Genomic DNA, 18,264 nt, shown 5'->3' with positions numbered 1-18,264 from the left:
TCTGTAACTTGAAGCGTCTGTAACCCGAGGTACCACTGTATTGACTGCACGGACTGGCAGTTGCTCTCCAGGGCTTCTGACAGGAAATCTCTCCCAGCCCTTCCTGCGGTGGGCAGGGGTTGTATCTGGGAGCTTCTGCATGCAAGGCAGATGTGTGCCTCTTGACCTATGGCCCTTTCCTAGGGGGAGAGAAGGAGGAGGCAAGAACTGAGGACCTGTCCTCTTATACCAAACCATCACCAACCTCAGGCCCTCCACAGGTTTTGGACTACAACTTCCATCAGCCCTAACCAGCACAGCTGATGGGAGTTGTAGTCCGAAAACTGTCTTATACCCTCCGAGGTGCACACTGACGGTGCTTTACTGCCAAAGAACGGCGATGCAACAAAACCGTAAATTAGAAAAGCAGGAGACAAGAAGCATTTGGCTCACTCTGGCATTCGTCGCAAACGCCGGGCCCGCTGAGCCCACAGCTGCTGTGGAAGTGGCACCCGCAGTCCACATTGCACTGCACCCCGCTTGGCGGTGGGGTGGCCCCCATGATGGTCTCGGAGGTCCAGCCCAAGTCGCACACGCAGGTGAAGTTGGGGGCCCCGCTGCATTCGCCGTGTGCGCATTCGTCATAGCAGCTGTGCGAAAACAGAGAGGAGGAGATGGAGAAAGTCCTGGAGAAAGCTCTTCCCATAGCTACAGGGCCCATGCCCTCAACAAAGTGCAGTTCCCAGGATTCTCTGGGGGGACTCACAAGTTTTAAATGCGTGTTGAAAGCGCTTTCAGTGTATGGTACAGATCCTTCAGAGGGACTGGATTAATAGAGAAGGCGCAGCCAAACTAACGCAGAAGTTTCAGAAAGATGAGAGTCTGGGGTCACAGGACCGTCACTACCAACCCCATCAGACAACCAAAGCTCACAAACACGTTCTGCAAGGGGGTTTCCTGACATCATAAGGTCGTCAGAAAAAGCTCTGCAGGATCTTGCCATAGGCCCATCTAATCCTGTTCTCACAGTGGCCAAGCAGATGCCTATGGGAAGTCCGCACCTGAGCATTCTTCCCGGCTCAGGATACCCAACATAGTGCCTCTGGCAGTGGAGAGAATTACAGAATCATGAAATCATAGAAGGTATCTCCAAGGGTCCTCTGGCTGAACCTCCTGCAATGAAGGAATCTCAACTAAAGCATCCATGGCAGATGGCCATCCTGGTTCATAGCCACTGAGAGCCTTACTCTCCACGAATCTGTGTAGCCTTCTAAAGCCAGGCTGGTGGCCACCACTAAATCTTGTGGGAGCAGATTTCATTGTTTGTGAACACTGGGGAGAAATCTCTGCCTGCTTGCCGACAGTCTCTGGTTCCTGTAACCAGAGCCAAGCTCAAGGAACGCCCCACTCCCCCACCCCAAACCTGGCAAAAGCGTTTTGCCCGCCCCTCGTGCCCACCCTACTCACGTCTGGTTGCAGTACGCCACCCCGTCCCCCGCATAGCCTCGGTTGCAGTGGCATTCGAAGGAGTCGGGTGTGTTCTTGCAGCTGGCAAAGGGATGGCAGTTAGCCAGGCCCAGGCGGCACTCGTCCACATCTGGGCACTGCCCATAGGACCACTGGGCTGGGTGGGTGGGAAGCAGCCCGTGAGATTCCCAGAGGGCCACAGAGCAGTTCAGGAAGGTGTTCAGGCCTGAGAAATCCCCAGGGAGGCACCTGCAGAGGGGAAAAGGAAGAGGTTATTCCCCTCACAACGGTCCCAGGGTTGAAACTACCTTTGCTTTCAAAGGATTCCCTCCCTATAACACCTGTATGACAAGGAGAAATTAAGCAAGCGCCGTATTTCCCTCTGCTGACCCTCCACCGATGGGGAAAACCTCTGGCTGTTGATTTTTTTTTGCTGTCACTCAAAGAAAAACAACAACCTCATGGAAAAGACTTGGCAACCTTTCCAGCACAAACACAGCAGATTGTAATTTCTTCCTTCAAAATGTTACTCATTTTATTTATTAAATTTGCATACCACCCTACATCTATAGATCTCAGGGTGGTTCGCAACGTGAAAACACCATATTAAAAAAGACAGAATACATGATAAAAATAAGAACCACAACAAACCAATGATCCCCGCCGTCTCCCGCAAGATGTTTAAAAGGGCACTGGAGGTTGATCAGCCAAAGGTCTAATTAAAGAGGAACACTTTCGTCTGGGGCGAAAAGGTGTATAATGAAGGTGACAGGAGAGCCGCCCTGCGGAGAGCATTCCACAAATGGGGAGCCACCACAGAAAAGGCCATTTTCGCGTTGCCACCCTCTCACAAAGGAGGCCCACGAAGAAGGGCCTCAGATCAGAGGATGATCTCAGGATCTGGGCAGGCTCATGTGGAGAGAGGTGGTCCTTCAGAAATTGCAGTCCTGAGCCCAACCATAACTGAAGTTAAAATGGTGAAATTGAAGTAAAACCTGAGGTTCCCAATTTGGCGCGACACACCAAATAGCGGATTGACCGCCCTGCCCCCTTGGTCTACTCACCCCCTGGAAGTAAGCTTAATAATAATAACAATAATTTTATTGTTTGTACCCCACCCATCTGACTGGGCTGCCCCCAGTCCTCCAACATATATAAAAACATAATAAAGCATTACACATTGAAAGGCTTCCCTATACAGGACTGCCTTCAGATGTCTTCTAAAGGTGACATCATTTATAAAGGTGATATAGTTACTCATCCGTGACCAGGCTAAAGCAGGCACCTTGTTTGTGAGGTGGGGAAGAACTGTTAGAATTCGTGCTGCATGATTGCAGTCATGGGATTGTTGTCTATCACATGACGGTATATGTTTTGACTCCACAGAGTGGGAAGTGACAGAGACAGGATGTTTGTGTGACTGTGTTCTGCGAAGTGGGACTATTGTCCTTTGTTCTTTTTCTTTTTGCTATCTGATGCTAGAGAGTTGCAGTGCTCCATGTGTTTATATGCAAATAAAGTAGATTAGCCAAAATGCTGAGTTGCTGAGGTCTGTCACGAAAGCTGCAAAGACTCTGCGGATCCCTAAGTGTGCCAGTGTCTGTTGGCATCAGTTGCTGTGATATTTGGGCTGAAGAAAGCTTTTGAAGCTCCCGAACGAGAGACCAGGAGGGAGGGAACCTGCCCGTCGGGCATGTGTCTCTGTCAGGGTCCTACTCAAGTGTAGGACGAGCTCCTGACAAGAAGAACCATTGTAAACATGAGTCTTACCTGCCCAAGGTGGGGTTGTCCGAGTTGCCGCACCAACCGCACTCAAAGTTCTGCAGGCATTCCCGGCAGGTGTTGAACCGAGTGCAGTCCAGGCACTGGGGCACAGAGTGCACGCTGGGGGAAGGGGAGAGTAGGAAAATGAAAGAGGTTGGTGAGCTGCTCCTGTATGCACTGGGTCCGAGAAAGAAGGAAAAGAGGGAAGAGGGGTCCAGAGGGCTAGTAACTTGATGCCTAGCAACTTAATTTCTCAATTGGGTGACTCTGGTTTTGCTGTAAATAAATTGTCTTAAAATTTAAGTATTCACGTTACTTCTTTCCTTCTTTCTCAGGAACTCGGACCCAGATACAAAAATATTTTTCTGGGGCAAAGTGGAAAAGGGGTATTTGCAGGTTCTCTTAATGGTGTTTCAAATATACGCGAGTTCACTGAGGAGTGTGGTGCCTCGGAGTGTAACTCCTGCATAAATGGGATGCCTGTATGCATCTTGTAGAACAAATGAATGAATACAGTGGTACCTCGGGTTACAGACACTTCAGGTTACAGACTCCGCTAACCCAGAAATAGTACCTCGGGTTAAGAACTTTGCTTCAGGATGGGAACAGAAATCGTGCTCCGGCAGCGTGGGAGGCCCCATTAGCTAAAGTGGTGCTTCAGGTTAAGAACAGTTTCAGGTTAAGAACGGACCTCCAGAACGAATTAAGTTCTTAACCCGAGCTACCACTGTAAATCACCATCTCCTTTTCCACTACCATTTCCCCTCACGCGGCGCTTACCATATTTTTCGCTCTAAAGGACGCACGTTTTCCCCGCCAAAAATTAAGGGGAAATGTGTGTGCATCCTATGGAGCGAATGTGGGCTCCTTGGCTTCAGCGATAGCAACGCGGAGCCTCCGAAGCGCAGAGGGAGCGCTCCCTCTGCGCTCCGGGGGCTTCGCGTTGCTTTCGCTGAAGCCAGGAGAGCGAGAGGGGTCGGTGCGCACCGACCCCTCTGCGCTCTGGAGGCTTCAGGGATAGCCGCCTAAAGCCTTCGGAGCGCAGTGCAATTTCCCACTGCGCTCCACAGGCTTCGGGTTCCTTTTGCTGAAGCCGGGAGAGCAAGACTCTCCTGGCTTCAGCAGAGAGGAAGAGCTGCGCAGCGCCCCTTCAGCCAAGCGGGAGGAGAAATGAAAGGGGCTCCGTTTCTCCTGCTGCTTCGCTGAAGGGGCCCTGAGCAGAGAGGGGGAGAATTTTTTTTCTTGTTCTCCCCCTCTAAAACAAGGTGCGTCCTATGGTCCGGTGCGTCCTATAGAGCGAAAAATACCATAACTTGGGCTGGGGCTCACCCAAAATTCCTTGTGGAAACCGGAGATTTCCCTATTACAGTGGTACCTCGGGTTACGAACTTAATTTGTTCCGGAGGTCCGTTCTTAACCTGAAACTGTTCTTAACCTGAGGTGCGCTTTCGCTAATGGGGCCTCCCGCTACCGCCGGAGCGCAATTTCCATTCTCATCCTGGGGCAAAGTTCTCAACCTGAGGTACTACTTCCGGATTAGCAGAGTTTGTAACCCGAAGTGTTTGTAACCCGAAGCATTTGTAACCCGAGGTACCACTGTATTAGCATTTTTATGAGCCAGGAGTGTTGCTCTTCCAAACTGCAGCCTCCTCATGCCCCGAGTCTTCCTGCTGCGTGGCCAACGTACCTGTCATACCATCCACGGCAGTCTCCATAGGGGTATTTGGCCAGGTAGGCAGCGAAGAAGAAGCAGCTACGTGTGGACTGGCACCAAGCACACTGGCTGGAGTTGGAGAGGCACTCGGAGCAGGTATTGCGCCTGGAAGAAGAGAGGAGAAACCAACACTTTCAAGACCTGCTCTCAGAACTACTTTGCCCCTTCTGCACCTTCCAGGGCTGGATTAAGACCTTTAGAGGCCCTAAACATTTTAAAACACTTTGGTGCCCCCATATATATCTAATTCAAACTATAAACAACAATAAACTGTAAATTAAAACTCAAAATGAAACAAAACCTATGGTACGATGGAAAATGAATGTTTATTTTTGTATACTTCTGCTTTATATCTGATTTTTTCCCCTCCTGCTTTTTTCTAATTGCATAGTCTTGCATAGTTTTTCTAATTGCATAGTCAGATCCTCAAAACTAATCTTACATAACATATCTGCCTCTATACTTGGCAGAGATAAGGAATCCAGCCTGTCTTGTTGCATAGTTGTTCAGTTGGGATTTTTAATATGCTCCAACTGAGAAAACGAGCAATTTGAGACCATTAATGTTAGAAATCCAACAATGGAAAATTTCTGTGGTGTCCCCTTGATGCCCTAAGCATTACTTTGGCTAATGGTTAATCCAGCCCTGGCACCCCACCTCCTGATTTTTTTCCCCTGGTGCCGCCGCTGCTTGAACCAGGGCTTCCCAGGTCCAGGCTGTGCTAGGAATCCAGCATCTTTGATTCCTGCATTGCAAGGGGTCAGACTAGATGACCGTCAGGGTCCCTTCCACTTCTACAATTCCATGATCTCAGGCTTCTTGAAGATAAGACAGTGCTGCTGCTTCCCCACTGGCGAAGAGCGGGCATTAGATGCTGGATCAGAGCGAGCTTTCTGACCTGAGCAACCAGAGGACCTCCCAAATAAATTCCAAGCTTCCCTTTTCTAGTTTTCCCTGCTGCCTTCTTCCCTGCAAGGCCACACGTCTCCCATCTGCTGGCTGGCACCTCAGCCCCAGCCACGGACTGCCCCTCGCTCTCCTGACCTGGCTCTTGTCCACTTCTGTTTGTGGCCTTCGTACTCGGGAGGGCAGAGTCTGACCGAGGTCCCTTTCCACCGCGGCCTTGTCCCAAACCTTCCCGCCGCCCCCCTGGCTCACTCACTGGTTGGTAAGTAATATCCAAGGCAACACGATGACCAAGAACAACAATGCAATGTCAATATAAACTCTTTATATAATCTATACAGAACACTGAACAGTACGAAATATATGAAATATGCACTCTCTGCAAAACCAAATAAACAGAAATCTTATAAATCTCTGAAAGTCACAAAATATGCACTCTTGATGGATTCTCTTGAAAACATACAACCAAATAAACATAAACATATGCAGAGAGTGCATATTTCATATATTTCATACTGTTCAATGTTCTGAATACAGTGGTTCCTTGGGTTACATACGCTTCAGGTTTCATACGCTTCAGGTTACAGACTCTGCTAACCCAGAAATAGTGCTTCAGGTTAAGAACTTTGCTTCAGGATGAGAACAGAAATCGTGCTCCGGCAGCGCGACGGCAGCAGGAGGCCCCATTAGCCAAAGTGGTGCTTCAGGTTAAGAACAATTTCAGGTTAAGAACAGACCTCCGGAACGAATTAAGTACTTAACTTAAATTGTACCACTGTAGATTATATAAAGAGTTTATATTGACATCGCATTGTTGTACTTGGTCATCGTGTTGTCTTGGATATTACTGATAACTGTTTGCAACACAGGGGTTTGTTTGGTCACTCACTGGTTGCAGAGTTTGGGGCAGTCCTTTGGAGAGCGGATAGCAGTGGGGAGGCGGCCCCGGCGGCTGCAGAGGAAGTCCCCCTTCTTGCTGCTGTTCACTTGCCACTCGCAGAACGGGTCCTGGAGCAGGAGAATGAAAGAGGAAGCGTGGGGCTCGCATCCAAACGAGTGCCCAGTCTCTCGTTCCATAAGTGCAAGGATTTACACTTGTGCAAGAGAACTCTCCCCCATTCTGCTCCCCATCCCACCCTCGCTAAATCTATTCTGGGATCGGACACTCAAATTAGTGGAAGAGATCAAACCAACACTCGCTCCATCAGCCCTGCCAAAAGCCAGCTCCATCGGGTACCTCTTACCCCAGAACTGAGCATTATGAAAACCACTATTTAAGAAATGGTGCTCGATTTTGGGGGTTTCCCCCATTTTCCCTTGTTTGTCATGTTCTTTTAAATTTGCAGGCATGTGGGAAGGCCTGCCTTGTTCTAACTAGTTGTATGTAAACCACTCTGGGAGACTTTTGGACTGAAGAGTGAGGTCCAAATGCTCTGTATTATCACCATCATAATCAGGTTGTGGGAAGGTGCAGCAAACACATAAATGAGTTTTGTTGTTACCATTTATTTTCCAGGGTGGATTTGATTTAAATCAAATTGATTTAAACCACTGGTCAGTAAGACTTGATTTAAATCACTGCTCAGTAAAATTTAAATAATTTTTTTTACAGAAGGACTCATTCTTGCTGGTTTAATCTTTAATATTTACAACCAGATTAAGGTTTATTTTTGGAATAATAAATTTTCAGAGTAGTTTTTACAGTTATATCAAAAATTGCTGATTTGGTTATACTATTAGAAATACATAGATAGGTAATTATGAAATTATTGTGAGGTTTAATACCGTAACTGTTTATATTTGGACAACTTTTCTGCTGTACTTTATTGGAAGGAGAAAAATAATCATTTCTGTAATAACAATTTAAACAATTTATTAAGTAAAGCAATAGCATTATAGCATATATATCCATGTTTGTTAACTGATGTGGTTAAACAATTTTTTTTTAAAAAAATCTAGACTGAGTTTTAGCACACATGAAAAAACTTAACACAAATCCTTATTTCCTGATGAATAGCTTTTGGACTATAATGTAACTTAAATAGAAAACTATCTTAGAAAGATTTTTCCTCCAAATAAATATTATATAACTATTAAATAGTGTAAATATTAAAGATTATATCAGAAAGAATGAGTCTGACTAGTGATTTAAATCGATTTGATTTAAATCAAATCCACCCTGTTTGAATTATGAGCAACAGAAGGAATTAAGAGACTGATGTTATGATATGAGAGAAGATAGGGACCAGTAAGGGGGAGAATAAAAAAAACCCAAAAAACACCATGGAAAACGGAGTGGGAAGTCAACAAAAAAAAAAGTTTTTTGTATTGGGGTGTATATGTGAAATTTAATAAAATATAAATGTGGGGGAAAGAAATAAAAAAAGGGTCTCTGATGTAACTGCGCTACAACGCAGTGTCGACAATCCATCTCCATCGCTCCTATGCCTTTAAGATTTTATCCCTTAGCAGAGAAATGGGTTTCATTGACAACAACTTACCCTAGACAGATCAGACCCATCGTTCTCCGTACACAGATATTGTTGAAAATACAATGGTCCTGCCCGCTGCACTGAACTGCGCCTGCCTCCCCCCCTCCAAAAAAGACTCTGCCCCAAGGAACACACAAACCCGCAAGCCATATCCCTCTCACCTTGCTGCAAGCGTGGCAGTCACGGTAGTCCTCGCAAAGGATGCAGTTGCCGGGGGCCAGGATGAGGCGCACGCTGCCAGCGCCACAGCCGCCGGCATCGTCCTTATGCGCCAGCCGCCGGTGGCAGGTGGCACTGACCGGGCACCAGCCGCAACCCTGGTCGGCCAGGCAAGCCAGGCAGGAGCGGTAGGTGGCGCACAGCTCTGAGCGATAAGGCTCCAGGAAGAAGTAAGAGATCTCCTGGCAGGTAAAGACAGGTAGAAGAAGAGAAACAAAGATAAGCATCACCTGGTATAAACATCACTGCATCTCTCTGTGTCGGAGGGGATGCAGCGAGCGAGGTTCATTTCCTTTATCTCTATTTGATTTCTTAAAATTTATATACCACTTGATTGTTTAAGAAACAAACCAACCTCAAAGCAGCTTACAAGAAGAAAACATGGAAATAACCAGTAAAAAACAAGAATTGTAAAGCTTCAAACAATCATTAACATCTTGATGTTAGCATTAAGATAAATTCAACTGTGTAAATAAGTTTTGATGGATGTAATAATGGAATACTGAATGGTTTAGTTTACACAAAATATGCAGGGATTTATGTTACGCAAAATGAATCATGGAAAGAGAAGAAGGGAAGTCATTGATATTTTAAGGTTGTTTAAATGAATATTTTAAAATGTAAAACAGAAAATTTAATAAAAATTATAGAAAAGATAATAATTAACATCTTTTTCGGACAATTTAAAGAAATATTATTATATGATGAATACGTGAGCAGGATTTGAACTACGAGAAACAGAAGAACTTGAAGATTATAGCAGTGTTGTTATGATAAAAGAGACAGGAGACAGGGCGCAGCAGAGGGAGAGTAATAAAAACACAGTGGAAAAGGGGGTGGGAAGTTGACAAAAAAATAACAAAGAAAAAATGTTTTACTATGTACTATGCACGTGTTCAGTATTTGGAAAACTTAATAAAAATACGATAAAAATTAACTAATATCAGCGATATACTAAAAAAACATGTCAACATTCTACATAGACAAAAATGTTTCGGCAGGTGCAGGAAAGAGTTCAGCTGGTCTAAATCGGCAGGGAGTTCCAAAGTGCCACACTAAAAAAAAAGCCCATGGGAAGCCTGAAAGCACAAGAGCTCTATCCCCTCCTCCTGTTCCTCCCAACAACTGGTATTCAGAAGCACGACTGCCCCAGCCTGCAGATACCCTTCGCTCCCTCGCATCCTGTTCCTCTCGGATCCTGAATATTCCTCAAAAGTTGCTGAACCTCCTCCCTTGTCAATGGCAGCAGTCTGCGCTCGCAGCAACGTGAACCAGAAAGCAGTGGGTTCTGCGCTCGAAGTCCCTGAAGACGAGCGAGGCTGTGAACCTCTCCCCATGGAAGAAGAAGAAGAAGAGTTTGGATTTCATATCCCGCTTTATCACTACCCAAAGGAGTCTCAAAGCGGCTCACATTCTCCTTTCCCTTCCTCCCCCACAACAAACACTCTGTGAGGTGAGTGGGGCTGAGAGCCTTCAGAGAAGTGTGACTGGCCCAAGGTCACCCAGCAGCTGCATGTGGAGGAGCAGGGAATCGAACCCGGTTCCCCAGATTACGAGTCTACCACTCTTAACCACTACACCACACTGGCTCTCTCACGGAGAGGGTGAGATACTCACGCTGCCCCCAGGCACTCCTGTGCGATCCCACGTGAGGGTCAGCTCGCTCGTCTGCCCGTTGCCGGAGTTGTTGAGGTGGCCTTCGACCAGGACGGTGTACTTATTGCCCCTCTCGGTGCTGGGGAAGAGGCGCTCGGCCCCGGGGCGCTGCAGTAGCCGCTTCTCTTTCTCCTGCTGCACTGCCCAGCGGCCCACCTCCTCCTGGAAGGGAAGGCGGGAGGGCTAGGAAGAGCAAGTTCTGCAGCCTAGAGTGGCCTTCTAAGCCAGTCAGAAGTTGGGGCAGTTTTACAAAGATCCACTTACTTACTTACTTGCTCGCCTGCCTTTAAGTGTAAGAGTCTCCTGCAGGTGAGCTGGTCTCCCCCACCAGCCCCCCCTTTACTCTCCTTTTAAAAAAGGGGGTTTCTGGTGACTGGGCCGCTGCCTATGTTTGATTATGGTCACCAAATGCTATGAATCGGAACAGCCCACGGATAGAAGCTGTTTTGTACCCTGTTGGTGCTTCTATATCTTCTGCCTGAGGACAGGAGATCAAGAAAGTGCCGGCCAGGGTGTGAATCATCCCTGAGAATTTTCCTCACTCTCCTGAGGCAACGTTCTTCCGCGATCATCCAGTGGATTCACGGGACAGCCCATAATATCTTGTGCTGTATTCACCACCCTCTGCAGGCACTTCCTATCAGTTGATGTCAAACCAGTGTACCACACCGTGATGCAGTATGAAAGGACACTTTCTATTGTGGACCGGTAGAAGGAGATCATCAAATGTTGATTGACATCGTTCTTTCACAATACTCTGAGGAGATGGAGTCTCTGTTGGGCTTTCTTAACCACCTGGGTTATACTGATTTTCCAAGTAAGGTCTTCACTGAGATAAACTCCTAGGAATTTAAAGGAAGAGACTCTCTCCACACAGCCCTCCCCAATGTACAGTGGGGCTAGTTCTCCTCTCTTCCTCCGAAAGTCCAACACCATCTCCTTTGTCTTGCTGATATTAAGGTATATATACAGCGGTGCCTCGCAAGACGAAATTAATTCGTTCCGCAAGTTTTTTCTTCTTGCGAGTTTTTCGTCTTGCGAAGCACGGTTTCCCATAGGAATGCATTGAAAAATCAATTAATTAATTGATGGAGACCGCCTTCAGACCAGGTCCGGGGACAGTCTGTCCCCGGACCTCTTCTGAAGGCTGGCGGGGGGAGAAGGACTTTTCTCTCCACCGCCAGCCTTCAGAACAGCCTTCTGAAGGCTGGCGGTGGGAAGAAAAGCCCTTCTCCCGCCACCAGCCTTCAGAAGAGTTCCCCCAGGGCTGCCTAGGCTGGGATAGCAGCCTGCTGCCCCGCGCGAGGCAGACATTCGCAGCTTGGAGAGCCCTGCAGGAGTTCCCCGCAGGGCTCTCCAAGCTTCCTCCCACCGCAAGTCTTCCTCCCACTGCGCGCCTTCTCCCCTGTTCCCGGACCTGTCCTGAAGGCTTGCGGTGGGAGGAGGGCTTTCCTCCCCACCGCCAACATTCAGAATGCTGTTCTGAATGTTGGCGGTGGGGAGGAAAAACCCTCCTCCCACCGCTGCGCGCCTTCTCCTCTGTTCCCGGACCTTCCACCGCAAGCCTTCAGGACAGGTCCGGGAACAGAGGAGAAGGCGCGCTGCGCTTCCCTGCTGTCCCCGGAGATTTCCCTATGGGCTTTCGTCTTGCGAAGCAAGCCCATAGGGAAATTTGTCTTGCAAAGCCACTAAAAAATCGGAAAACCCTTTCGTCTTGCGGGTTTTTCGTTTAGCGAGGCATTCGTCTTGCGGGGCACCACTGTATTCCATACCCTGCGGCACCTTATCTCCTTGTCGTATGCTTCAAACCCGAGTTCTGCCCCTGGATTGTTGTACCCTTACCAGCTCAGACGCGCCAGGGGCTCGGGCCAGCTTGGCAATCACAAAGAGGCGCTGGATGCGTGCCCAGATTGAGATGTCTTCGGCAGGTCCGGAGCTGCTGACCAGCGGGTGAATGAAGCCCTTGTAGACCAGGGAGACGTCCATCTCCGTGCTGGGGTTGAGGGTGATCGTGGTGCTGCGGACGATGGAGACCTAGGCAGAGGGACAGTTGTCACAGGCTGATCTCCTGCAGAGTCCAGGGCGGGGTAAGACCACCTTGATAGGGCTGGTCTCCCTACCGCTTCTCTTCATTGCCCAGAGCTGGGTGGCATCGCCCACCTGGCACCACTCAGGCCATCAGTTCAATAGTCGCTGCGTACTCAAAGAAAGTTGGGAGAAATGGCAAATTAGGGCGTTATTAAATTACTGTTTCGGGGAAAGAAATAAGAGGGTTTGCTCTTCAGACAGGGCAAGAGAAAAGGCAAAACAGTGCCCCAGAGTCCCATCTAGACCAGGCAGTCAAGGAGGATTACTGTAGTCAATGTTATCGAAAGCTGCTGAGAGGTCCGGTGCAACCAACACTGTCCCTGCCCAGCTCCCAGCTTTATGTTATCTGCCAGAGACTTAATGGAATTAAGAGGCTTAGAATGGTTAAGAGCGTTGGACTAGGACCCGGGAGACCAGGGTTCAAATCCTCCCTCAGCCGTGATGTTCATTAGGTAACCTTGGGCCTGCTGACTCCTCTCAGCCTCACATACCTAGCAGGGTTGTGTTGAGGATAAAATGGGGAGGGGGTGAACCATATATGCCACCTTGATCGCCTTGAAGGAAAGAGGGGATATAAACGCAGTCATAAATGAAAAATAACCTATCTGTGGCATTCAACTTCCTGAAGAATTGTGGGGAAAGATGTGTAAATCAATCAATCAATCAATAAACCAACCAACAAATTGGACATTATTTTATTTCATATTTTTTCTTCCCAAGTGTATCATAATTATTATTTTTTTATTTAAAAAAAACAACCCTATTTTGAATAGGTTACTTTTCTGAATGTTTTAATTACAGATAACCTATTATGGAGTCGAGTTAAATTAAATTGCACATTGCACTGTATTCAGATCACGGCCCTCCCCTGTGATGGATGCGTATGTCTTTTTATGAACACAGCAGAGTGAAATATTACTTGTGATGTTATGCTTTTTGTTATTTATTGCTTTGGGATTCATTTGACTGGAAAGCAGCAAAGAAATGCAATCGATCAATCAATCAATCAGCTGATTGTGTTTATAAATCTGGAGACCCACTCTTGCCAAGCTGCTCCCTTACCTTATCAGGCTGGGAATCATTGCGTGGCTGCTGGTAGGTGATGAGGTGAAGGCCGGGGAGGAAGTTTTCATGCTGACATTGCGCCAAGGAAGTGACAAAGAAGGGCTGAGGACCCCACCAGCCATAAGTCCCAGAGATTTTCCCCACCTGGCACCTGCCCTGCTCTGTGGAGGAAAAGGAAACAGGAGTGTCAGAGAGTGGATTTCTTCAACACACGGTTTCTGTTGAAATATGAAAGGCCCCAGCTCCTTAAGACACACCTGCTTGGACAAGCATTCTCCTGATCTGAATCTCCTGTTTTAATTTTTGATTTTTACTGCTTTGCGGCTTTAATGGGCTTGTTTATTATGCATTTCAATTATAAACGTTTCAGCGTTTCGAATAAATTGCTTCAGGGTGTATTTAAATCATCTTATTATTATTAAGAGCATTTGCAACCCATTCTTCAGCCAAAAAGAGTCTCAAAAGTCCCTCACATGCACTCAGTTAAGAGAAGGCGGTTCCTGCCTGCAAGCTTACAGTCCTTTAAAGAAAGGCACACAAGGGGAAAAGAAAGGGAGGGAAGAGGAAAAAATAAAACTCAAGCGTCCCAGCTCTTAAACAGAGGTTCTTATAATGCCCAGCTGCAACAGTTCAGAGGCAGGTGGTGCCTGCCTAATGGAGCTCCCGTCAGCAAAGTAGATTAAGCGAGTCCCGGCTTCCCATTCTCCCTCACTGAGGCAGTGAACTGCCTTGGTTTTCCTTCTTGAAATCAAGGGTGGTATACATCTTCTGTTATTTATTATTATTTTTAATCTCTTTAAAAACAACAATGATGAATACAGTGTTCATTCCCAAGCTTGTGGAGAGCCTGTAGCCCCAAAAGAGCAGCATTCGTAATGTCACTTTAAGAAGTGTGCCTTGTCAACGCGGGTTTGTGGCAACAGGCAGGATGGCCCAGCTTGGCTCACTTACCTGAGAGAGGCATGCAGGTCTCGTTCTGCACACACCAGCCAAAGGGTCCCGGGGCACGAGGCAGAGAAGCGTTGGTGCCGCCGAAAGCCAGGCAGGACTGGCAGTCAACTAAGAGGCGGGCCAAGCCCAGGCAGCCAGTATTGGGGCACTGAGGGGAAGGAGGGGGGAAGACACCAATGAGCCCTAAAATCTTGCACTCCAAGTAGCCAGCGTGGTGTGCTACAGATGTTGTCAAATTACAACTCCCACCATCTCACAGTGGACAACCAGTGAGATTTCCACTTCTGTCCATGCGCAGCTACTCGTCTCTGGATCGTCATGCACCCCACACCCCCAGAGTTAAAGGTAAAAAAAGGTAAAGGACCCCTGGACAGTTAAGTCCAGTCAAAGGTGACTATGGGGTGCTCATCTCGCTTTCAGGCCGAGGAAGCACCAGAAGCGGTTTAGTCATGCTGGCCACATGACCCGGAAAGCTGTCTGTGGACAAACACCAGCTCCCTTGGCCGTTTGCCTTCCTGCCAGAGCGGTACCTATTTATCTACTTGCACTGGTGTGCTTTCGAACTGCTAGGTTGGCAGGAGCTGGGACAGAGCAACGGGAGTTCACTCCGTCACAGGGATTTGAACCGCCAACCTTCCAATCGGCAAGCCCAAGAGACGCTGCTGTGTTCTAAACCGCCGAACCCCCAGAGTTACTCACAGTGCTGTGGGGCTGGGTACTCTGGCAGCCTCTCATACACCAGGCACATTCTGGGTCCTTGGCACATGTGGCTTTTTCAGTGTAAATGGAGCAGTAGTCCAAGTGGTACTGAGGCCGTGGGGGGAGAAGCAAAGGTGTGGGTTAGTGACCCCTCAAGTCAGTCCTGCATCCAGAAAGGCACTCGGCTGCCTTACAAAGTGCCCCACACAAAGGGAGGGTGTGCAGCTCCTGCCCCCCACACCCTGCCCTCCAGCAGAATGCAAAGACTGTCTCTGCAACAACACACATTCTTTATTTTTTAATGTATCCATTTTAAGGTGTTACAGACAGCTTGATATAGAATAAAGTGACAATGATAAGCACGTTTCCAAACTTGGCATGGGGGTTTCCAACATGGGGGCTAGCAGACTCTGTTGATGGGGCAAAATGGGGCACCAGGCACCATTTTGAATCAAGATGGCGGACTAACACTTTTGGCATGACTTCTGATTTTTGGGAAGCGGGTCCAAAATCACAAACTGCGCTCTCCATTTTAAAAGCAGTTTTTTTTTTGTTTGTTTCCACAAATCACCAGGCACCCCCGCTGGTTATAAATAAAGCAATAAATAAAAAAAATAAAATAATCTTAAGTGGTGAATAAGAGTACTGAGGGAGGGGAACATAACACATAAATCATAAAACAAAATTTCAAAGCCTAATTAAAATTCCTCCATTGCATAGACTATCAGTTGCAAACTAAAACAACAGTTCATCTGGAGAAAGCTTGGAGAAAAATAAGGGTTTTCAACAGGTGTATAAAGCACAGAACAGAGGGAAGAAAGGAATTGCATACATGAACACCTCAGGAGAGACCATTACTTCCTGGAGCAAGTTAACCAGCCTAATTCTCTACATAACAAGTCTCACGCTGCCCCATTTATTTGTAAAATTTCCCAGTTTTACGATTTTACAGTTGAAAGGACACACCTGAGAGACCCTAGTTGGGGTGTACGTGGTTGGCCTGGTTAAGACCAGAAGGCCCTCTGCTGGAGCACAGGTGACAGGCCAGCTCTTAGGATGCAGAGGTTTTGATGGGCCGACAGTCAGCCAAGCCCATTGGAAGCAGGCAAAGGGAAGGGGTTAAGGGAGGCAGAGTCACTTACCATCTGAGAAGGCACCTGGAAGACAAAAGTGGGCACCTTGTACGCCAGGAGGTCTCCCCGCGGCACCCCGCTGTAGCCGCCAGCCACAACCAGCACGTTCCCGTTCATGACCGCAGCCACATGGGAGTAGCGGCCTCGCGCCTGGGCCTGAGTCTTGGCCTCGTGTTCTGAGGGAAGGAGAAAGAGACCAGGTCAAGGGCAGCCTATTGAGGTGTCACAACAAAGCGCGGGAATTGGGGCCCGGGAGAAATAGGGCACCGTATAAAACTATACATTTTGGAAAAGGGTTTGTCTGTCTATCTGTTCTCCGTGGGTTTAGCCACCTCTCGAGATATCATTGCCAAACTTGGCATGAGTGTTCTGAGGTGGGGGCAGCAGTCTTTGTCACCAACTGGTCACTGGGTTACAAGCAGATGGACCAAAATGTGACTTTGGCATGACCTTGCCCGGTTTTTAGTGTAAGTTCGTCCATCTCTTGAGATATCATCACCAAACTCGGCATGAGAGTTCCTGAGGTGGGGTGGAGGGTGTCTTCATCAATATTTGGGAGCCATTTTGAATCAAGATGGCAGACCAAAATTTAACTTTGACTTGATTTTACAGTGCTACCTCGGGTTAAGTACTTAATTCGTTCCGGAGGTCCGTTCTTAACCTGAAACTGTTCTTAACCTGAAGCACCACTTTAGCTAATGGGGCCTCCTGCTGCCGCCGAGCAATTTCTGTTCTCATCCTGAAGCAAAGTTCTTAACCCGAGGTACGATTTCTGGGTTAGCGGAGTCTGTAACCTGAAGCGTATGTAACCCTAGGTACCACTGTACTGTGATTTTTAGTGTGACAGATCAAAACTCACCGATTACACTATCCGTTTAAAAAAAACACCAAACCTTTTTTGTTGTTGTTGTTTTTTTGTTCCTTTGCAAGAGGAATGAGCAATCTGTGATCTGGTTCAGATGATGTTGGACTACAACTCCCATCAGTCCCGACCATTGGCAGGGCTGGATGAGGCTGATGGGAGCTGGAGTACCAGGAGAGATATAAGAGGAATACGGGCTCCTGCTTTACGAGCTCTGTGGCAAAAGGATGCTCAGCAAGCTCGTGTGCCCCCTTTCCTTTCAACGCTGCGATGAGAGAAGCTGGACCTGTAGAACTTCTCTCCTCCCCAGAGTACTTGATACAGAAGTGCTCTTTCTATAGGGAAGTTGATCACTGGAGATTCTGTGAGTTTATGGCACCATCAGGACCCTGCAGCAAACTAAGAGGGTGAGTGCAATTTCCTAGAATCAGAGCCTTCCCTCACCGTGAGAGAGTGGAGGTGCCAGATCATGACTGGAGACCCACTGATGGCAGCCCAGGTGGTAGAAGAAGATTTCATCCTCGTAACATTTCTCCTCGTGGTAGTGGATGTGGACGTTTCCCCCTGGAGAGGAAGGGGAAGCAAAGCAAAAATATATATTATAATAAAAACTAGGTTGTGGGACACTGAACACCAGGAACTAACAGCAGCAGCAGCAGCAGAGAAAACATGTTCCCCTCTTAACCTTCAACTTTCTTGGGCATATGAAATTAACCACAATTATCTTGAATTTTTGCTTAATCCTCAGGAAAGAAGGGCATTTTCGCTGGCCAGGTTTAATTCAAATCCTTCAAATCTCCTATGGGGAAGGTTCTCGGGAATGGTGGAAGGAGAAAGAATTTGCCCATGTGAAGACCATCAGGTGGAAACTCTTACACATATGGTTCTTAAATGTAAACTATATGTTGATCTCCGCCAGCAGTTCCTAGATCAACTCTGCATCCCCAAATGGAAACCAGAGCTAGAGGTCATACATTTTCTATTATTGGGGAATAATCAGGAGCTCACCAAGTTAGTGGCTAAATATATTTTTCTGGTTTTTTGTCGTCGAAACGCATTGCAGATGTCTGATCTTCCTGGAGACCTAGAGATGTAATGTTAGACTGCTTTGACTCTTTCATTTGACAAATGTTTTGTGTCACTGGGAAGGCGGGAATTCTGTATTGATTTGCTATGGATGTTTGTATGTGATACCAATATAAGGTTTGATGATGATGATGAAAAACATATATATATATATATATATACAATGGTGCAGTAAAATGTCCA

General features: G+C 47.3%; 1 protein-coding gene across 2 annotated transcripts in view; it reads right to left on the bottom strand.

The window, feature by feature from the left end:
- Positions 1-18,264, bottom strand: part of MEGF8 (multiple EGF like domains 8) — a 58,957-nt gene that overhangs the window by 28,624 nt on the left and 12,069 nt on the right. For both annotated transcript variants that reach the window (XM_083626680.1, XM_083626681.1), the window contains exons 10-22: positions 17,440-17,559; positions 16,143-16,309; positions 15,001-15,108; positions 14,302-14,449; positions 13,348-13,511; positions 12,040-12,231; positions 10,159-10,359; positions 8,484-8,723; positions 6,720-6,838; positions 4,898-5,029; positions 3,217-3,330; positions 1,447-1,695; positions 433-629 (exon numbers count right to left, since the gene is read on the bottom strand). In XM_083626680.1, coding sequence (XP_083482806.1) covers positions 433-629; positions 1,447-1,695; positions 3,217-3,330; positions 4,898-5,029; positions 6,720-6,838; positions 8,484-8,723; positions 10,159-10,359; positions 12,040-12,231; positions 13,348-13,511; positions 14,302-14,449; positions 15,001-15,108; positions 16,143-16,309; positions 17,440-17,559 — 2,151 coding nt within the window. The remainder of the gene's footprint in view (positions 1-432; positions 630-1,446; positions 1,696-3,216; positions 3,331-4,897; positions 5,030-6,719; positions 6,839-8,483; positions 8,724-10,158; positions 10,360-12,039; positions 12,232-13,347; positions 13,512-14,301; positions 14,450-15,000; positions 15,109-16,142; positions 16,310-17,439; positions 17,560-18,264) is intronic.

The sequence above is a fragment of the Podarcis filfolensis genome (assembly GCF_964270895.1).
Source record: "Podarcis filfolensis genome assembly, chromosome: 8".
In the NCBI taxonomy this organism is placed as follows: Eukaryota; Metazoa; Chordata; class Lepidosauria; order Squamata; family Lacertidae; genus Podarcis; species Podarcis filfolensis.
The sequence above is the reverse complement of the archived record's forward strand: the minus strand, read 5'-3'. Positions and strand labels throughout refer to the sequence as shown.